This window comes from Mytilus californianus, unplaced genomic scaffold (genome assembly GCF_021869535.1).
Source record: "Mytilus californianus isolate M0D057914Y unplaced genomic scaffold, xbMytCali1.0.p SCAF_7, whole genome shotgun sequence".
Taxonomy (NCBI): domain Eukaryota; kingdom Metazoa; phylum Mollusca; class Bivalvia; order Mytilida; family Mytilidae; genus Mytilus; species Mytilus californianus.
The window spans coordinates 8,641,712-8,665,250 of NW_026262723.1; the positions used below are offsets into that span (position 1 = coordinate 8,641,712).

General features: G+C 33.8%; 1 protein-coding gene across 2 annotated transcripts in view; it reads right to left on the reverse strand.

Moving 5' to 3' along the window:
* Positions 1-23,539, reverse strand: part of LOC127709994 (probable flavin-containing monoamine oxidase A) — a 36,310-nt gene that overhangs the window by 8,692 nt on the left and 4,079 nt on the right. Inside the window, exons 3-11 of one of the 2 annotated variants that reach the window (XM_052215703.1) lie at positions 22,035-22,209; positions 20,242-20,356; positions 18,993-19,150; positions 18,213-18,302; positions 16,386-16,473; positions 13,870-13,970; positions 12,807-12,986; positions 11,274-11,461; positions 9,687-9,816 (exon numbers count right to left, since the gene is read on the reverse strand). In XM_052215703.1, coding sequence (XP_052071663.1) covers positions 9,687-9,816; positions 11,274-11,461; positions 12,807-12,986; positions 13,870-13,970; positions 16,386-16,473; positions 18,213-18,302; positions 18,993-19,150; positions 20,242-20,356; positions 22,035-22,209 — 1,225 coding nt within the window. Of the gene's footprint in view, positions 1-7,462; positions 9,817-11,273; positions 11,462-12,806; positions 12,987-13,869; positions 13,971-16,385; positions 16,474-18,212; positions 18,303-18,992; positions 19,151-20,241; positions 20,357-22,034; positions 22,210-23,539 lie in introns of those variants that run through there. The other variant, XM_052215702.1, reaches the window with a different exon arrangement.

Sequence of the window (23,539 nt, forward strand, 5' to 3'; positions counted from 1 at the left end):
AAAAAGCATAAACAGATATTATAGTGTACACAGTGCAGACATAACAGTATTATATTCAGTAAGAAAGCTTGTGTAACCAGTGGACAGATGGCAGTGTATTAATGAACTAGTGGAATCCTTGTGGTCATAACAGTATTATATTCAGTAGGAAAGCTTGTGAAACCAGTGGACATATGGCAGTGTATTTATGAACTTGTGGAATCCTTGTGGTCATAACAGTATTATATTCAGTAGGAAAGCTTGTGTAACCAGTGGACAGACGGACAGATGGCAGTGTATTTATGAACTAGTGGAATCAGTGCTGTCATACCAGTATTATATTCAGTAAGAAAGCTTGTGTAACAAGTGGACAGATGGCAGTGTATTTATGAACTAGTGGAATCCTTGTGGTCATAACAGTATTATATTCAGTAGGAAAGCTTGTATAACCAGTGGACAGATGGCAGTGTATTTATGAACTAGTGGAATCCTTGTGGTCATAACAGTATTATATTCAGTAGGAAAGCTTGTGTAACCAGTGGACAGATGGCAGTGTATTTGTGAACTAGTGGAATCAGTGCTGTCATACCAGTATTACATTCAGTAAGAAAGCTATTGTAACCAGTGGACAGATGAAAGTGTTTTTATGAACTTGTGGAATCCTTGTGGTCATAACAGTATTACATTCAGTAAGAAAGCTAGTGTAACCAGTGGACAGATGGAAGTGTTTTCATGAACTTGTGGAATCCTTGTGGTCATAACAGTATTATATTCAGTAGGAAAGCTTGTGTAACCAGTGGACAGATGGCAGTTCATTTATGAACTAGTGTAATCAGTGCTATCATACCAGTGTTATATTCAGTAAGAAAGCGTGTATAAACAGTGGCCATATGGCAGTGTATTTATGAACTAGTGGAATCCTTGTGGTCATAACAGTATTATATTCAGTAGGAAAGCTTGTATAACCAGTGGCCATATGGCAGTGTATTTATGAACTAGTGGAATCCTTGTGGTCACAACAGTATTGTATTCAGTAGGAAAGCATGTGTAACCAGTGGACAGATGGCAGTGTATTTATGAACAAGTGGAATCCTTGTGGTCATAACAGTATTATATTCAGTAGGAAAGCTTGTGTAACCAGTGGACAGATGGCAGTGTATTTATGAACTAGTGGAATCCTTGTGGTCATAACAGTATTATATTCAGTAAGAAAGCTTGTGTAACCAGTGGACAGATGGCAGTGTATTTATGAACTAGTGGAATCCTTGTGGTCATAACAGTATTATATTCAGTAGGGAAGCTTGTGTAACCAGTGGACATATGGCAGTGTACTTATGTCCACTAGTGGAATCCTTGTGGTCATAACAGTACTATATTCAGTAGGAAAGCTTGTATAACCAGTGGACAGATGGCAGTGTATTTATGAACTAGTGGAATCCTTGTGGTCATAACAGTATTATATTCAGTAGGAAAGCTTGTGTAACCAGTGGACAGATGGCAGTGTATTTGTGAACTAGTGGAATCAGTGCTGTCATACCAGTATTACATTCAGTAAGAAAGCTATTGTAACCAGTGGACAGATGGAAGTGTTTTTATGAACTTGTGGAATCCTTGTGGTCATAACAGTATTACATTCAGTAAGAAAGCTAGTGTAACCAGTGGAAAGATGGAAGTGTTTTCATGAACTTGTGGAATCCTTGTGGTCATAACAGTATTATATTCAGTAGGAAAGCTTATGTAACCATTGGACAGATGGCAGTTCATTTATGAACTAGTGTAATCAGTGCTGTCATACCAGTGTTATATTCAGTAAGAAAGCTTGTATAAACAGTGGCCATATGGCAGTGTATTTATGAACTAGTGGAATCCTTGTGGTCATAACAGTATTATATTCAGTAGGAAAGCTTGTATAACCTGTGGCCATATGGCAGTGTATTTATGAACTAGTGGAATCCTTGTGGTCACAACAGTATTGTATTCAGTAGGAAAGAATGTGTAACCAGTGGACAGATGGCAGTGTATTTATGAACAAGTGGAATCCTTGTGGTCATTACAGTATTATATTCAGTAGGAAAGCTTGTGTAACCAGTGGACAGATGGCAGTGTATTTATGAACTAGTGGAATCCTTGTGGTCACAACAGTATTATATTCAGTAGGAAAGATTGTGTAACCAGTGGACAGATGGCAGTGTACTTATGAACTAGTGGAATCCTTGTGGTCACAACAGTATTATATTCAGTAGGAAAGATTGTGTAACCAGTGGACAGATGGCAGTGTACTTATGAACTAGTGGAATCAGTGCGGTCATACCAATATTATATTCAGTAGGAAAGCATGTGTAACCAGTGGACATATGGCAGTGTACTTATGTCCACTAGTGGAATCCTTGTGGTCATTACAGTATTATATTCAGTAGGAAAGCTTGTGTAACCAGTGGACAGATGGCAGTGTATTTATGAACTTGTTGAATCCTTGTGGTCACAACAGTATTATATTCAGTAGGAAAGCATGTGTAACCAGTGGACAGATGGCAGTGTATTTATGAACTAGTGGAATCCTTGTGGTCATAACAGTATTATATTCAGTAGGAAAGCTTGTGTAACCAGTGGACATATGGCAGTGTACTTATGTCCACTAGTGGAATCCTTGTGGTCATAACAGTATTATATTCAGTAGGAAAGCTTGTGTAACCAGTGGACATATGGCAGTGTACTTATGTCCACTAGTGGAATCCTTGTGGTCATAACAGTATTATATTCAGTAAGAAAGCTTGTGTAACCAGTGGACAGATGGCAGTGTATTTATGAACTAATGGAATCCTTGTGGTCATAACAGTATTATATTCAGTAGGAAAGCTTGTGTAACCAGTGGACATATGGCAGTGTACTTATGTCCACTAGTGGAATCCTTATGGTCATAACAGTATTATATTCAGTAAGAAAGCATGTGTAACCAGTGGACAGATGGCAGTGAATTTATGAACTAGTGGAATCCTTGTGGTCACATCAGTATTATATTCAGTAAGAAAGCTAGTGTAACCAGTGGACAGATGGTAGTGAATTTATGAACTAGTGGATTCAGTGTGGTTTTAACAATATTGTTTTCAGTAGGAAAGGTTGTGTACCCAACAAACAGATGATAATGTATTGATGAATGAGTGCAATCAGTGTGGTCATAACACTTATGTATTCAGTAGGAAAGCTAGTTTTACAAGTGATAGTAGTGTGTTGATGAATAAATGAAATAAGTGTGTACAGTATTGTATGCATGCACTTGGATAGCTAGTTCTTTTCTAGTAATTGTAATAGACAATACATAATCTCTTTCATTTGGCACTTTTATTTCAAACAAATAACAAAATATTCTCAAAAAGATATAAAAACATATCAACATCTTTTAAATATATCAAAAACTTTTCACACTAAAACACAGTAAAATTAAAACTTTAAATTCAAATTATGAAAAATGTCTTTCTTTTTGGATGAACCTAATAGCTAAGAATATAATTCAAAATTAAAATCCTGGCCTCTTATTCCACTTATCATTTTACAAATCATTAACATACAATGTTAATGAGAGGCGAAAGATACCAAAGGGACATTCAAACTCATGTTGAAAATAAAATATGCACATGTAGTTTGTTTTTCCCAATTTATATAGATAATTAAAAAGCCACAAGGACTATCTCTTATATCAAATGAAACTCAATATCATTAAAGCTGACTATTTTTAAAATTTATTTAAAAACGATTTAATAATTTCAACAAAAAGATGATGTCTAAAAGATTGACATGTAATATATTGCATAGTGTACAGTACATCCAGGGAGATTCAATTATTAATCACTCATGTTGGTGATTTTTCACAGTGAATGCTGGTAAGTGTAATGGGTTCACACTGAAATACCTCTAAATATTCAATAGATATCATATGACAGGGTCATAATTTAGAGTGTTTGCATTCTAAATTGCCAGCAATCACCGGTACCCCACCCTGTTTCAATGTGATTCACTCAACATAAGAAGGCACAGAATAAGAAGGGGGCAATCCTGATAAGGATGAGGGATTTTAAACTGAATTGCATTGGATGTACTGTATAGAGAAACCTGTCTTATCCTAGGTAGATTGTGTATAAAGACATGCAATACAAATTCTGGTGACGGCAATCAGTGTGATCATACCAATATAGTATTCAAAAGAAAAGCTAGGTTAACCAGCAAGGCTGGTGTCCTGATGAATGACGGCAATCAGTGTGATCATACCAATATAGTATTCAAAAGGAAAGCTGGGTTAACCAGCAGGGTTGGTGTCCTGATGAATGAAAGCAACCAGTGTGATCATAACAGTATTGTATTCAGAAGGAAAGCAAGTGTAACCAGTGATGGTATTGTAATGAAGAATAAGTGGAATATTGTGGACAAAGCAGTAATGTATTTTATAGGAAAGTTAGTGTAACAAGCAACCGGACGGTATGATGAATTTGTGGAATCAGTGTGGTTCTCAAATAATTTGTATTCATTAAAAAAGCCAGTGTGACCGAGTCACCGGACAATAGTGAATTGATGAAAAAAGTGGAATCAGTATGGTTACCACAGTATTGTAATCAGTGGGAAAGTAAGGGTAAACGCTAGCTTCCATACGATTGTGTATTCATGAACAAGTGCAATCAGTGTGCCCATAACAGTGAGGAACTAAGAATGAAAGCTACTGTAACCAGCAACCAAATTCAGTATATTTATGAGCAAGTGGAATCAGCGTGGTCATAAAAGTAGGAAAAAAAGCATAAACAGATATTATAGTGTACACAGTGCAGACATAACAGTATTATATTCAGTAAGAAAGCTTGTGTAACCAGTGGACAGATGGCAGTGTATTAATGAACTAGTGGAATCCTTGTGGTCATAACAGTATTATATTCAGTAGGAAAGCTTGTGAAACCAGTGGACATATGGCAGTGTATTTATGAACTTGTGGAATCCTTGTGGTCATAACAGTATTATATTCAGTAGGAAAGCTTGTGTAACCAGTGGACAGACGGACAGATGGCAGTGTATTTATGAACTAGTGGAATCAGTGCTGTCATACCAGTATTATATTCAGTAAGAAAGCTTGTGTAACAAGTGGACAGATGGCAGTGTATTTATGAACTAGTGGAATCCTTGTGGTCATAACAGTATTATATTCAGTAGGAAAGCTTGTATAACCAGTGGACAGATGGCAGTGTATTTATGAACTAGTGGAATCCTTGTGGTCATAACAGTATTATATTCAGTAGGAAAGCTTGTGTAACCAGTGGACAGATGGCAGTGTATTTGTGAACTAGTGGAATCAGTGCTGTCATACCAGTATTACATTCAGTAAGAAAGCTATTGTAACCAGTGGACAGATGGAAGTGTTTTTATGAACTTGTGGAATCCTTGTGGTCATAACAGTATTACATTCAGTAAGAAAGCTAGTGTAACCAGTGGACAGATGGAAGTGTTTTCATGAACTTGTGGAATCCTTGTGGTCATAACAGTATTATATTCAGTAGGAAAGCTTGTGTAACCAGTGGACAGATGGCAGTTCATTTATGAACTAGTGTAATCAGTGCTATCATACCAGTGTTATATTCAGTAAGAAAGCGTGTATAAACAGTGGCCATATGGCAGTGTATTTATGAACTAGTGGAATCCTTGTGGTCATAACAGTATTATATTCAGTAGGAAAGCTTGTATAACCAGTGGCCATATGGCAGTGTATTTATGAACTAGTGGAATCCTTGTGGTCACAACAGTATTGTATTCAGTAGGAAAGCATGTGTAACCAGTGGACAGATGGCAGTGTATTTATGAACAAGTGGAATCCTTGTGGTCATAACAGTATTATATTCAGTAGGAAAGCTTGTGTAACCAGTGGACAGATGGCAGTGTATTTATGAACTAGTGGAATCCTTGTGGTCATAACAGTATTATATTCAGTAAGAAAGCTTGTGTAACCAGTGGACAGATGGCAGTGTATTTATGAACTAGTGGAATCCTTGTGGTCATAACAGTATTATATTCAGTAGGGAAGCTTGTGTAACCAGTGGACATATGGCAGTGTACTTATGTCCACTAGTGGAATCCTTGTGGTCATAACAGTACTATATTCAGTAGGAAAGCTTGTATAACCAGTGGACAGATGGCAGTGTATTTATGAACTAGTGGAATCCTTGTGGTCATAACAGTATTATATTCAGTAGGAAAGCTTGTGTAACCAGTGGACAGATGGCAGTGTATTTGTGAACTAGTGGAATCAGTGCTGTCATACCAGTATTACATTCAGTAAGAAAGCTATTGTAACCAGTGGACAGATGGAAGTGTTTTTATGAACTTGTGGAATCCTTGTGGTCATAACAGTATTACATTCAGTAAGAAAGCTAGTGTAACCAGTGGAAAGATGGAAGTGTTTTCATGAACTTGTGGAATCCTTGTGGTCATAACAGTATTATTTTCAGTAGGAAAGCTTATGTAACCATTGGACAGATGGCAGTTCATTTATGAACTAGTGTAATCAGTGCTGTCATACCACTGTTATATTCAGTAAGAAAGCGTTTATAAACAGTGGCCATATGGCAGTGTATTTATGAACTTGTGGAATCCTTGTGGTCATAACAGTATTATATTCAGTAGGAAAGCTTGTATAACCAGTGGCCATATGGCAGTGTATTTATGAACTAGTGGAATCCTTGTGGTCACAACAGTATTGTATTCAGTAGGAAAGCATGTGTAACCAGTGGACAGATGGCAGTGTATTTATGAACAAGTGGAATCCTTGTGGTCATAACAGTATTATATTCAGTAGGAAAGCTTGTGTAACCAGTGGACAGATGGCAGTGTATTTATGAACTAGTGGAATCCTTGTGGTCATAACAGTATTATATTCAGTAAGAAAGCTTGTGTAACCAGTGGACAGATGGCAGTGTATTTATGAACTAGTGGAATCCTTGTGGTCATACCAGTATTATATTCAGTAGGAAAGCTTGTGTAACCAGTGGACATATGGCAGTGTACTTATGTCCACTAGTGGAATCCTTGTGGTCATAACAGTATTATATTCAGTAAGAAAGCATGTGTAACCAGTGGACAGATGGCAGTGAATTTATGAACTAGTGGAATCCTTGTGGTCACAACAGTATTATATTCAGTAAGAAAGCTAGTGTAACCAGTGGACAGATGGTAGTGAATTTATGAACTAGTGGATTCAGTGTGGTTTTAACAATATTGTTTTCAGTAGGAAAGGTTGTGTACCCAACAAACAGATGATAATGTATTGATGAATGAGTGCAATCCTTGTGGTCATAACAGTATTATATTCAGTAGGAAAGCTAGTTTTACAAGTGATAGTAGTGTGTTGATGAATAAATGAAATAAGTGTGTACAGTATTGTATGCATGCACTTGGATAGCTAGTTATTTTCTAGTAATTGTAATAGACAATAAATAATCTCTTTCAATTGGCACTTTTATTTCAAACAAATAACAAAATATTCTCAAAAAGATATAAAAACATATCAACATCTTTTAAATATATCAAAAACTTTTCACACTAAAACACAGTAAAATTAAAACTTTAAATTCAAATTATGAAAAATGTCTTTCTTTTTGGATGAACCTAATAGCTAAGAATATAATTCAAAATTAAAATCCTGGCCTCTTATTCCACTTATCATTTTACAAATCATTAACATACAATGTTAATGAGAGGCGAAAGATACCAAAGGGACATTCAAACTCATGTTGAAAATAAAATATGCACATGTAGTTTGTTTTTCCCAATTTATATAGATAATTAAAAAGCCACAAGGACTATCTCTTATATCAAATGAAACTCAATATCATTAAAGCTGACTATTTTTAAAATTATTTAAAAACGATTTAATAATTTCAACAAAAAGATGATGTCTAAAAGATTGACATGTAATATATTGCATAGTGTACAGTACATCCAGGGAGATTCAATTATTAATCACTCATGTTGGTGATTTTTCACAGTGAATGCTGGTAAGTGTAATGGGTTCACACTGAAATACCTCTAAATATTCAATAGATATCATATGACAGGGTCATAATTTAGAGTGTTTGCATTCTAAATTGCCAGCAATCACCGGTACCCCACCCTGTTTCAATGTGATTCACTCAACATAAGAAGGCACAGAATAAGAAGGGGGCAAGCCTGATAAGGATGAGGGATTTTAAACTGAATTGCATTGGATGTACTGTATAGAGAAACCTGTCTTATCCTAGGTAGATTGTGTATAAAGACATGCAATACAAATTCTGGTGACCTACAGATAAACTAATTTATACTGCAGCTTGAACACTCTCTGTTGTCTTTATTTTCAAAATAGTAATAAAGTGATATATTATACAATGTCAATTTCATGTCGCATGGCCTTTCTTCACAATCTGGGGCTCATTTAGGGTTGAAAAATAGGTTTATTTTTTGTGTTTAAATGTTAAATGCTATTATTGTTGCCATTTTAGCTGCAGTATAAAAAAACAATATTCGATCAATGTCAGAAAAATATCAACTTTATTGTATTTGGCATGGAACTATTTAAGGGCATGTTAAATCCTGCTTTCCCCCAGAGGCCTCATTAGAAAAGTTGATGATTGTCTGACATTGACTTAATTGTTGTTTATTTATACATAATCTTCCTTCTCAAAGAGGTTCAGTTTAGAAAGGTTTCACTGTACATTTCAGTAGTTTGGACAAGGACCATAACTCAAGCAAGCATTACATTTAAATGTATATAAAACAATGACAATGGACACAGATAAAAGAAACTATTATCGTATATTATATATGTAAATGTTGCTGTGAATATTTACTCTGTAAGGCCATCCAAAATAAATGTTTAGCTTCTCCAATATTTTTTTTAATTTAAGGAAAAAGCATGTGTTCACAAATATTTCCTATTAAAATAACGACATTTATTCATACAATAAATGTCCAATTCTCAATTTTCTGATTACTTTAAAACCACATGCTTTTATTAAATCAGGAAGGCATTTATCAGCAGACGTTTACCAGATCTGACAGGTTTTTACCAAATAAGGCAATGGTCACTGAGATGCTAAACATTTACAATTTGATTCTGCTTTACAATGTATGACATCTGTGTAAAGGGTACTGGAATAGTAAGTGCTGCAAAAGGAAATTTTGTACAGAAAGGATCTGATCTAATAATTCTTTCTCACAGTTAATTAGGCTTTTTTATTGACGGATTCAGAAATTCCACTTCGGTCCTAATCTATTCATTGTCACAGACTAGGTGTGCTTGTAAATGACGTCTTCACCAACCAGAATGTCAAAAATGGCGAGTCCGAAAATGCAACACCATTTCTGTGTTGGTCCATTTTTAGACAACCTATCACACTATGAGAGAGAAACAATCATGATTCACATCGGAAAGACTTACAGCTACAGAAAAATATTACTAAAAAAACTAAATACCCACTTTACCATATCAATAAAAAAAAAATAAAAAATAGAGAGCATTTGTGAACTAATTAATTTCAATATTTTAGCTTTTAGATTACACATCATTTTCGTCGAAAGTAGATAGTAAATAATAAACCTGCTCCAACAACAGTACCAATACCAAATACATAAAATCGTAAGTGAAATGATTTCTGTTTTAATTTAAGGTCTGTTCTGGAGATAACAAAAGCTTCATTCACCTCCTCCCTTGTTATGGCTTGAGGATGGAATCTATAAATAACTTCAAATGCTGCCCTTTTCCCAGCTTGCACCGCTCCATTCATGAATCCACACCACCTAGTGGCAGATTCTGTTCCAGCAAAATATATTCTAAAATACAAAAATACAATATATATGTTAATAATCTGAAATTCCTAATGTATTTATCGTTCCATATGGCTATACTGCTTTAGACAGAGAGTGACTGCCTGGCAGATATGAAAAAAATGGAGAATGTGTCCCCATGGACACAGATGATGCCCCAGCTTGCATACAACATTATAAAGGGACATAACTCAAGAACAATAAAAGTGACGCTACCCAAATTTGTACTTGATCTCAGTTTTGTGGTAATAAGTATTGTGTAAAGGTTTCATAATGTTTAGTTGGGGCAAACTTAAGTTACAGAACGGAAACTAAAAATTTAGCAATTTTTCCATTTATAAAGGGGCATAACTCGATAATGATTAAAGTGACGCCACCAAAATTCAACTTGATCTGTGTTTTGTGGTAAAAAGCATCGTGTATAAGTTTCATAACATTTGGTTGAGGCAACTTAAGTTAGAGAACGAAAACTAAAAATTTTGCATTTTTTTCCATTTATAAAGGGGCATAACTCGAGAATGGTTACAGTGACCACCAAAATTCAAACTTGATCTTTATTTTGTGGTAATAAGCATTGTGTATAAGTTTCATAACATTTGGTTGAGGCAAACTTAAGTTAGAGAACGGAAACTAAAAATTTTGCAATTTTTCCATTTATAAAGGGCATAACTCTAGAACAGTTAAAGTGACGCTACCAAAATTCAAACTTGATCTGTATTTTGTGGTAATAAGCATTGTGTATAAGTTTCATAATATTTGGTTGAGACAAACTTAAATTAAAGAACGGAAACTAGAAATTTAGCAATTTTTTCCATTTATAAAGGGGCATAACTCTAGAACGGTTAAAGTGACGCCACTAAAATTCAAACTTGATCTGTGTTTTATGGTAATTAGCATTGTGTATAAGTTTCATAACATTTGGTTGAGGCAAACTTAAGTTAGAGAACGGAAACTAAAAATTTTGTAATTTTTCCATTTATAAAGGAGCATAACTCTAGAACAGTTAGAGTGACACTACCAAAATTCAAACTTGATCTGTATTTTGTGGTAATAAGCATTGTGTATAAGTTTCATAACATTTGGTTGAGGCAAACTTAAGTTAGAGAACGGAGACCAATTTTGGGACGTACGTACAGATGGACAAGGGTAAAACTTAATGTCCCCTCCACTACGGCATAAAAAACCCACTTAAATTGTCCAACTCAACATTATTCAGTTCAAAACAAATATCAATTCATTCTTTAACACAGAAGCTGATGTTAAGCAAATTGTGATTGGATGAATGACAGATGTATGGATGGACCACAGATAAACAAATAGACAGATAAACAACTGGGCAGACAATGTCATTGCTGTAAACCACCCATTCTAAGAGTTGGATATTACAGTATGAAAGGGAGCATAACAAAATGGTTCCAGTTTAATCATTCTACTCACAATAAATGCATTCATTTCTTACTTACCTGTCAAAAGAATGACGTAATCCACTAACGAAATATGGCATAGCACCAGGTGCAGCACAACATACAGGGCTACCTTCACTGTAGGGCTCCAGTCCCCAGTCTTGTTCCCTGTAGTCTTTATAGTTCCATACATCATCACCAAAGAATGAGGACATACTTTTTAAAACTGCCGACTGTCTGTCAGCTTCCTGTTAAAAAACATTAATTTAAGTATTAATCAGTACATTTTTTCATATAATTTGTTGGGTTGCTGTCAAAACTGCAGACTATCTGTCTACTTCCTGTTTAAAAATTACTGCTGTAAGTATCAATAAGTACAAGTTTTTTAATAATTTGTTGGATTGCTGTCCGTCTTCTTCTTTTTAAAAAAAAATAACTGTTGTTAGTATTCCAATTTGATATTTTTACAATTTTGTTTGGTTACTGCTGGGAACAGTATATCTAATGGGAAATGAATCTGATAGGCATTTCAGTATAAAATTGATAAAATCTTGGACTTTACGAGACTTCGCGAGATTTATGGATTCTGGTAGTGTCTGCCTGAAAAATTATCAGAACTGCTCAATAAATTAACCACATAATTCTAATCGTAAATAAATACAAGTTTTATCATAAAGTAGATATATTTTGTAATATAAAATGACCAAAATAAGTGTGATTTATTTGATGTGAAGTGTTTTATAATGGTTGTGAATTTGGGAATGCAATAGGTGCCATTTTTTTATTATCCTGTTTGCATTCTGTACCCTTCTGTGATGAAATGAATGCGATTATAACAAATTTGATGTGACAGATTACAAGTTCGATACACTGGCATCACTTTAAAACTTAGTTTGAATGACATTTTATTGATATTATCAGAAATTATTAGGATAATAGCGAGTACGTTTTTAACACATGTCCGTTTCCGTATCGTATATTTATTAACTTTGACCCGACGATAAAATCGGCTACAATTAGGTAGTGTCAAGTCCCGTCAATATATATATGTTCCTGGTTACTGTAAAAATGCAATCCATCAGAATATATGTTTTCTGTTAAAACAAATTCTGTAAGTATTTTAGTTTACGGTTTTTATTATTTTGTTGGGTTTGCTTTCTCAACACTGTCTTCCATTTATCTCTATCTATTTATTTAGGTACAAAAATACTTATCACTAAACTATTTCAGTTTAAGAGTTTGGTTACAGTTAAAATGAAGATCATCTGTATGTTTTCTGCTGAAAAATTACTGCTGTAAATTTTTAAGTTTAATTTTTATATTAAATGTGGTTTTGTAATTATTATTGTGGATTCGTCATATTCATGGGGTACTAATTTTTGTGGATTTAGTGGGTATAAGTAATCCATGAATTTAAATGTTCAACAAAGTATATATTTTCTACATCATTGTATGTAGTCTTTAGCAAATCCATGAAATCTAACATCCACCAAAATAACTCAATCCTCAGTATATAATTTATAGTTTTAAAAAAAAAAAAATATTTGTATCGACTAAAACCTAAACAAACAGGAAATTAACTAAGACACTTACTGATTGCAGTTGCCACTGAATGGCTTGTTTGCCACCAATAAATGCCACTAAAGCAGCATTGTTATTTGATGATGTAGCATCATATACAATACACAAAGGTCCTTCATCACAGCCCTCCACAGTGGAAGGTCCACCAATAGTTACTATCTCTCCAGAACTACCAGCTTCTCTCCAGAAGGCCTATAAAACAGCAGTATTAAGAGTAGGAAGATTCTACATGGATAAATATTTCTCATTCTGAAGCACTTATTTCCAAATAATGGTGACTTAGGTTAGTTGATTTTTTAATATAAAAATACCAATCTTGAGTTTCTTGAAAAAATTTAATGACAGTATTTTGTTGGATTTCTTAACTGAGGGTAATTTGTTAATATCAACCTGCACCTTTGTCAGTCCAGAAGTATAGCATTCATAACATCAAGCCAAGAATTCTGCTAAAACTGGTACTAGGGCAGACTTGAACTTGAAGTGAGATGTGAGCTGTTTTGCAGAATATCAATAAAAGGAATGTTTCTTTGCTTTGAAATTGTTAAGATTTGAGAATGGAAATGGGGAATGCGTCAAAGAGACAACCCAACCAAAGAGCAGAAAACAGCCCAAGGCCACCAATGGGTCTTCAACACAGCAAGAAAATCAGGCACCGGGAAGCGAGCTTCAGCTGGCCGCCAATTATAATGTATACTAGTTCAGCGAAAATAGACGTCACACTCAACTTCGAAACATATAAATGATCCAAAATTTAAAAAAAAAACATACAAGACTAATAAAGGCCAGAAGTTCCTGACTTGGGACAGGCCCAAAAATGTGACGGGGTTAAACTGGTTTCGTGAGATCTTAACCCTCCCCCTATACCTCTAGCCAATGTGGAATAAACAAAAACACAGCAATACGAACAGTAAAATTCAGTTTAAAAGAAGTCAGAGTCCGATGTAAAATCATGTTAGAATAGGTAACAGAAGAAACTAAGCAAAATGACAATAACCAACATAAATTAACAAAGGACTACTAGCATGTAATGATTTTACAAATGAATCCATTCCATCCCATTGGATATCAAACTTACTTTTTCATAAGTAATAATGACTTTATTTAATAAACCGACTGGCATTCTGTTCATTATCTCCTTTTTAGGTGCTGGAAGAGTAGGCTTGAAATTTATTTTATCTGAAAAAAAATATACATGCATGCATTAGATTTTATTATCTTGTTTAAAATGTCTTTTCTTCACAATTTCTGGCATAAACTAAACCTGAAATTCAAATAAAGACTTGTGGAACTTGTTTATTTTTCATGTAATTAGTAAACATCAATGCGGTATGGGTTTTGCTCATTGTTGAAGGCTGTACAGTGACCTATATATAGTTGTTAACATCTATGTCATTTGGTCTCTGGTGGAGAGTTGTCTCATTGGCAATCATACCACATCTCCTTATCTTAACAATGAACTAAGTATGATTGTTTACTTTGTGGACCATAAAATCAATACATGAATTAATCTTGTTTAACACCTATAGAAAGAGTAGCCAACCAAATCATGGAAAAATTAACAAAAGGTTGACAGAAAAAACTTGTTATCTGTTTTGTGTCTATATTTACGGTAGCTTATAAAAAATTCATTGTTAACCTTACAAACATGTAGCAAAATTTAAAGGAGGAGGTATGATAAGAGCCTTTATATGGCCTTTAAAATTGCAAAAACAGTAAAATTCTTGAATCTTTTTAAAAATATGTTAGTAATATTTAATTATAAGATATCAAAATGAGACTTTTTTTGTAGTTTTTTCAGATTTGCATTAAAAGCAAAAAGTCTGAAGCCGTAAGGCAAATATGAATGACAAAATCAAAAATACATCTGACAGATTTTTGTCTTGTGAAAATCTAAAAGTTTTTATTTTGTGATGTAATTAACTTCTTGAATTTGAATTCAAGGGGTAAAAAAGTGGTCTTGTCAAACCTTTTGATCTTTTATGCACAAAGGAAACATTCAAATAGATCAGCTTTTTAATAATATGCAAGAAGAAGTTGAAATTTCAGAACCACAATTTAAGTTAACCCACTTTGCAGAAACTACTGATTTTATTTATTTACTTGTTCTTATCCTGAATAGCTATTAAATATTTGCAGTTGGACATAAAGTAAACAGTAATCAACTAACAAAATAATGATGAAAAACATTCATACAACTGACTTTTCCCATAATTATCCATTTTATGATTTGAAAAATTAATAAAATGCTCCGCTGGGGCGCAGCTTGATATGACCGCAGAGGTCGAACCCTGAACAGTTGGGGCAAGTATGGACACAACATTCAAGCTTGATACAGCACTGAATTTGGATTGTAATTAAATATTTGACACAGCATAGGTTTCTGACACAGAATGAATGTGGTCTAAGAACTTAAAAAAATTTAATTTACCTATTCAAACCATATCATTATTATTTGCTTTTATATATAAATCAGAAATAACCAATTTAAAATGGAAAATTTTAAAGAAAAAAAAGGAAAAAAAAATCCCCCCCCCCCCAATTTTTTGAACCCCCTTATGATTCATCACCCCAAAACCTAATCCCAGCACTCCCTTTGTGGTATGGTACCTTGCAGTACAATTTACACTTGAACACAAGTTATTGTCTGGAAACTAGAAAAATGCTTGTTTTTTTTCCCCTTTTTGGCCCCAAATTCCTAAACGTTTAAGGCAATTACCCCCAAACTCAAACCCAGCTTTCCTCTTTGTGATAAAGGACCTTGTAGTACAATTTCATAAAGATCAATACACTTACACACAAGTTATTGTCCTGAAACTAGAAAAATGCTTGTTTTTTGGCCCCTTTATGGCCCCTAATTCCTAAAATTTTGAGGCAATTACCCCAAAAATCAATCCAAGCCTTCCCTTTGTGGTATGGTACCTTGCAGTACAATTTCAGAGAGATCCATACACTTGAACACAAGTAATTGTCTGGAAACTAGAAAAATGCTTATTTTTGGCCCCTTTTTGGCCCCCAATTCCTAAACGTTTTGGGCAATTACCCCCAAACTCAATTCCAGCTTTCCCTTTGTGATATGGAACCTTGTAGTACAATTTCATAAAGATCCATACACTTACACAGAAGTTATTGTCATGAAACTAGAAAAATGCTTGTTTTTTGGCCCCTAATTCCTAAAATTTGGAGGCAATTACCCCCAAAATCAATCCCAGCATTCCCTTTGTGATATGGAACCTTGTTGTACAATGTCAGAGAGATCCATACACTAACACACAAGTTATGTCTGGAAGTTACAAAAATGCTTATTTTTGGCCCCTTTTTGGCCCCTAATTCCTTAACTGTTGGTACCATAACCCCCACAATCAATCCCCACCTTCCTTTTGTAGTATTAAACCTTATGGTAAAATTTCATAGAGATCCATTCACTTAAACTAAAGTTAGAGTGCGAAAACCAATGTGTCTTCGGACGACGACGACGACGCCAACGTCATACCAATATAGGACCACAAATTTTTTTTGCGGTCGTATAAAAACTAGTGGCTTACTATCTTATTCATTACACATTTAAGGCATGGTTATTATCAATATACGTACTTGTCATATTTGGTGGTGTGGCCATTATCACAGATTTACATTTAAACTCAGATCCATTTAGAGTTTTAACAATAACACCATCTTTTGTCTACAAAATAGGTTGAATATGAGCTATAACCATAAAATAAACGGAGAATGTGTCCATGGGACGCAGATGATGCCCCGATTGGCCTGTGTGCATATTACGTTATAAAGGGACATAACTAGAGAACTGTATAGTGACGCCACACAGGTGTTTTATGGTAATAAGCATTGTGTATAAGTTTCATAACATTTGGTTGAAGCAAACTAAAGTTAGAGAACGGAAACTAATTTTGGGACATACGTATGGACGAACAAACAGACACAGGTAACACTTAATCCCCCCTCAGTTGCGGCGAAGACATAAAAAGAGTTCGACAAGGATTGAAATTTCAGTGTAACATCATTGCTTGCCTGATTATTTTTAGGCAATTTATAACAAAAGGAGCACTCTCAGTACCTATTTGTTGTCCTTAACAAGTCTTTCACATAGTCCATACAGTCATGTTTTAGGATTTTATGATTGATTGATGGCTTCTTAATGCCATGCGATAAACACTACATGCCATATGAAACACGCTATTTCACATTTAACAATACACCTTATCACTATTTGTTCGCCATTACTGGACATTTCAAATGTTCCCATAAAAATTTTACTTCTTAATAGAAAATGTCTGAGGTATGACATCAACAGTTCAAGTGTAGCAGATTTTCACGTCAAGTGTTGCAGATTCCCAAATAGCAATAAGGCCTATAGATAAATGGGTACAAAGTCAGAACTTCTGGTTTACAAAAAAGACAAACAAAAAACAGTAAGAATCAGAAACTTCATACATACATATAGATCAACATAATTATTTTTTTTCAATAATTTAACTGTTGTGTATTCATATGGCGAAAAAAAAAAACTTTTTGGCAAAGAAAACCCTATATTGACTATCGGTTCAATCAGTCCACCTATAAATTACACAGAAATTTTGTCACTGGAATTGGAAAATAAGATTATTTTATCAAACTAACCTTTCACAATCAATGGGTTAAATCTTTTTACAAGTTGATCAGTAAGAGATGATTGCAAACTGCAACTTAGAAAACATTTATGTGGATTCCTTGGTAACATATAAACTATGAATTTTACTGGGTTTGTACTAACATGAGCAACATGACGGGTGCCACATGTGGAGCAGAATCTGCTTACCCTTCTGGAGCACCTGAGATCACCCCCAGTTTTTGGTGGGGTTCGTGTTGCTCAGTCTTTAGTTTTCTGTGGTGTGTTTTGTATACTGTTGTTTGTCTGTTGGTTTTTTTTTTAGCCATGGCGTAGTCAGTTTATTTTCAACTTATGAGTTTGAATGTCCCTGTGGTATCTTTTGCCTCTCTTTTTTAAATGTTCAATAAGATATAAATTTCACTAAAGGATTATGTAGGGATTAATTTAGAAATTGGTCAAAACATAGGAATTTATAAATATCTGCGACATTGTTTTTTTCCTCAATCTAGAAATATTGGTACCAATGAAAGTAATTGCATCCGCAGTAAATCGGTCATGTTTCATAATAAACATTTCATCATTTGTTTATCAAAACTTTAGTGTATTTCTACGGTATCCTTTTGCAGATATCTTGTACATGTACAATAATATTCCTCTGGAATCAGGAGAGTTCTTCCTGTTTAGGATTTAAAAAATTGATATGGCTATAATAAAAGATTGTTATCACTTGACACTTACTTGTTCAATACTTAGTATTGCATGACTTAGTTTAACTGTGTCTTTGGCAAGTTTACTGACTAGTTGACACTTACTTGTTCTATACTTAGTACTGGATGACTTAGTTTAACTGTGTCTTTGGCAAGTTTACTGACTAGTTGTTTAGATATCTGTTGTGCTCCTCCCTAAAGGAAGAAAATATAAAACTAATATGTACCAGATACATAAAGGTTTTCTTCATTTATATGTCAGAAAAATGTCTTTTTGTTCAATCGTAAAAAGGTTCATACTCATCATTGGTCAGAGTGTCTTTTAATTTATATTATCTGCATGTATTTGTTGGAGAGCTGACAACTTACTTTCTTCTTTATTTTAATTGTGTTTTCCTAGATTCAAAACTTAATTTTTTTTATTGTTTAGAAAGCCTACCTTTATAACATCATGGCAAACTCCCCACATCAAAATGTCTTTTGAAACGTTTTGACATTGGTTAGTTATGCCTTACTTTGTACTATGAAGTTTTAAATGTAACTTATAATGTGAATTTAAAAGATGTAAATGTTCACACAATTAAATACAGGAGATACTGTTGATTCATTATTATTTTATTCTTTAGATATCAATTTTCCTGGGTTTCCTTGGTACAGGTAAACAAAGAAACTAAATGTTCAACAAATTACAAATTTTCTACAGGATTGTAAGCAGACATTGGTAAAATCCAGATATCAAATATTCACAAAAATGCAAGTTTTCCTCCTTTAAAGAAAATTGGTATCCACGAAAAATGAATTAATCCACAGTATGAAATGTTATGAGCACCATTTTTCTTTACATTGAACAAATATATATATAAAACAATTACATTCCTTATTTACCTTAATTTTGAATTCCTGTCCACAATTTTCAGTTGCTTCAAGCAGTTTTTGTAAAGACCCAGCTGCATTCACGTATGATAGAAAATACAACACTGAAATCTGTGACAATTCAACACCCATCATACACCTAGTGGCAGACACAAGGCAGTCTTTTGCAGCTAAAATTATAAATTTTGGATACAACAAAAGGTTTAAGGATGAGGATGATATGGTCAAAAATTCTACAATTTTCAGCTCTCATTATGCAAGTACTTTGTACAGTCAAAAATTTCAGTTTAAATAAAGGATTTAAGATATTTGACAGATTTTATTGTGTATTAGCTTCTTACATAACAATAACACATGTTTGTGTGACTCCCAAGTCACAATAATAGTCAACAGTTTTTCTTTGTTTTCTTGAAGATTTTTGTAACTTTGTCATTTGGTTTTGATAGTAGATCTTTGATAGTCCCTGTTAAATTTATCATGTTTATTCACAACTTTTTTAGGGTCAGGGCGGCTTAGAGCTTGACATTTTGAAGACACCTGTTGAAGACTATTTGTTGACATTTAAATTTCTTTTATTCTTTTTTTGTCTCATTGACATATACTTCACATCTATTTTTAATCTGAGCACCTTGCTGTATGAGGGATCTTAATAATTCATCTATAGGGATTACCATTCTATCAACAACGAGGCTATGAGTTCAAATCCTGCATTGGTAAGGTTAGTCAACACCCATCTTAAATGTAGGGGTTCTCTTTTGCGCACTCCAGCTTTCTTCAGTAATAAAAACAGGCTGCCCCATTGTAGCCATAAGTACTGTAAGTAGCTTTAAACACCAACAATTAATCAATCGATCTTTTTACTCTTCTTTGTATTCAGCTTCTTTTTACCTGCTGCATCGTTAGCCATGGCTATTTTTATTACTGTTATGAGATGAGTGAAACCCAAATCACAAAAACTCATCATTCAAAAGTCAAATCAAATAGTCTATTTCCCTATTATGTAATTGACCAGAAATTAAAGATCCACTTGTATGGGTTGTTTACAATAGGATGGACCTAAATGTGTGCAATCTTTAAGTTTTTCAAATCTTTTAAATATATTTAATGCTTATCATGCTTTGCATGGTCAGCAGCAAGTTTTGAACAGTTTAGAACTAGTCTAAAATTGGCAAAGGAAACAAATGTGTGAAAAGTGTATAATAACAGAGTCAAAGTGGTATTTGGTAAATAGACTATTATATTTGTATAATATTCCACAAACCTTGGGTCCACAAATTCTGACTGACAAAAGTTTCTACTGTCATAGCATCCCATTTTTTAGCCTGTGGACTTTTATAAGGATCCTGTATATTTACAAGTTTTGCCATTTTGTCAATCTGAAACAAAAACTTACCTATTGTGAAATTAATGATATGAGAAAAAAGAAAATTCAAAATTTGAAAAAGGCCAAAGTTAAAGAAATGTTTTTAGAATTTTACTACTTTATAGTTAATCAGATATATAAGAAACACATCCACATGACAGTTACAAATCATCTCATTGTTTAACTCTTGTATACTCCTACTGTACCAGAGAGTTTATCATTAAGGGTTTTATTTGTGTGCATTAATATGCCGAAAAATATTAATCATAGGCTTCAAATCAGATTTTATAATGTGCTAGTACACAAGATAACAGTCCGCAAGAAGACATGTCACAATACCTGGACACATTATTCTGTATTTCAGCAGATCAGTCTTTGCTCTTACTCCTATATGCTCCTTAGTGGAGAAGCAGCAAATACCAATTTTCAAGTCTTTGGTTTGACCTGGCTGAGGTTATAACCCACTACCTCCAGGAGCACAGTATCGTGAGAGGCAATTTTATAAGGAAGATATAATTAGTCAACTGATATATAATTAATAAACTTATTCAACTACCAGTGAATAATCAATTTCCTCTGTTTATGAACAAGGCAAATACTTCTAGATTATGAATGGTTTTTAAAACGAGGGGGCGTTTCTCAGCTACAATCTCATCGAAGGGTGACAACCCTGAGATGAGATGTGGCCGAGAAACATCCTCTAATTTGAAAGACCATTGATGATCTGTTTATCGCTATTTTGCCTATGACGTTGTTGATGTTTACATTGACAATGTCACGTGCACCCTTAGCTTCTGATGATAATTTTCAATTTCAAGCGAGTAGCCTGATATGAAAAATTATCACAAAAAAAGATCAAAGGAAAAATATGCAAAATAGCGATAAATAATTTTATCCTTTTTTGTTTTAGATTTGATGCTGAGAAGTTTTATAAATGTATAAAGTTGCAAAAATTGTTGGAGTCAACTGTATCTAATGAAAATGATCAAAGTAACATGTGTTTATTGTATTGTTCCTCCATATATTTCAAATTAAACTATATAAAAGATTTATATAGTGAATTCATTATAATTTGTGAGGTACTAATTTTCTCACAACTTGTTTAGGTGAACAACATGAATTGAAGTGTATAACAAAATATGAATTTCCCACAGATATATCAGTAATAACTACATTTGCCAAATAATTGAAATAAAATTGAGAATGGAAATGGGGAATGTGTCAAAGAGACAACAACCCGACCATAGAACAGACAACAGAAGAAGGTCACCAACAGGTCTTCAATGCAGCGAGAAATTCCCGCACCCGGAGGCGTCCTTCAGCTGGCCCCTAAACAAATATATATATACTAGTTCAGTGATAATGAACGCCATACTAAACTCCAAATTGTACACAAGAAACTAAAATTAAAAATAATACAAGACTAACAAAGGCTAGAGGCTCCTGACTTGGGACAGGCGCAAAAATGCGGCGGGGTTAAACATGTTTATGAGATCTCAACCCTCCCCCTATACCTCTAGCCAATGTAGAAAAGTAAACACATAAGTACCCATGAAAAAGCAATTTTTCTTAAATCTACGAAAACCAGTACGCACAAGTATTATCAAAATCAAGTACCCATGAAAAAGCAATTTTTCTTCAATCTACGAAAATCAGTACACACAATTATTAATAAAATGTTAAGACATTACCTTCTTCATTGACATATCTAAGTCAATCAGGGAAAAGAAAGACAGTGAGGGTATAGTTGATGTATAACTGGATATTTTATGTCCATCAACCTGCATAAACTTTCTCCCTTGTATGTACTGACTGTAAGTATCTATATCTAGCTCTTTTAGAAGATCCATCACATCTATTTGAGAACTGAAAATGGAAAAATTATATACGGTAAATTCAGAAATTTTTGCAACCTCCCTCCCCCTTTTTTAATTCATCAAAATAATTTTTTTTTAAAAAGTTTGGAATTTGAGATATTTTTGTTAATATAAAAATTCGTAAGGGTTCCACGGAACCCAGTGTCTCGCCTACTTTTGCTGTTAATCGCAGGCTCAACATGAGGAAAAAATTAAATAAAAATATTCCTCTCGATACAATTTTTTTATTGTAAGAAGCTTCTGTCCAAGTTTGGTAAAAATCCAGGATAGTTTATGAATCTAATAAAAGTTATAAAAAATTTAACTGCAGACTGTATGTAATTTTAACTGGAAGAAAAACTAAGTCCATTTATAAGTAAAATATGGATAAACAAGTACAAAATTTTAATAAAAATTTCCTTCTAGATACTAGCTTTTGATCATAAACAAGCTTCTGTCCAAGTTTGGTAGAAATCCAGGATAGTTCGAGAAAGTTCTTAAAATTTTAAAAACTTTAACCACAGAGTGAATGTAATGTTTCCTGGCAGAAAAACTAAGTCCATTTATAAGTAAAATACGGAAAAACAGGATTTTTTTTTTTTAAATTTACTTCTGGATACTATCTTATGATCATAAACAAGCTTCTGTGTCCAAGTTTGGTAGAAATCCAGGATAGTTTAAGAAAGTTATTAAAATTTGAAAAACTTTAACCAGAGTGAATATTTGTGGACACCGCCGCCGACGACGACGGAATGTAGGACCGCTATGTCTCGCTTTTTCGACAAAAGTTGAAGCCTCGACAAAAATGAGAAGATGTGATATGATTGCCAATGAAACAAATTTTCACAAGAGACCAAATGACACAGAAATTATCAACTATAGGTCACCGTACGGCCTTCAACAATGAATAAAACCCATACCGCAAAGTCAGCTATAAAAGGCCCCGAAATGACAAATGTAAAACAATTCAAATGAGAAAACTCACATCCTGATTTAAGTATAAAATAATGAAGGAAAAACAAATATGATATAGAGCAACAAACGACAACCACTGAATTACAGGCTGCTGACTTGGGACAAGAACATACAGAATGTGGAATACTTTTTTCTGCATACACTCATAGTGATTGTTGAAAAATGGACAAAACTGTGAAATTAATTATTACAATTTAAGAAACTGATGCATACAAAAAATGCTATTAACATTTATATGACAGTGAAACCTATCCCTTCCCATTTTCACAATAAGAACATAGTAAAATTTCAGAATTTAAAGTAAAAGGTACAGTTGACCCGAGATATTCTTTTCAGGTCCTTTGTTTATAATATGAGAAAATTGT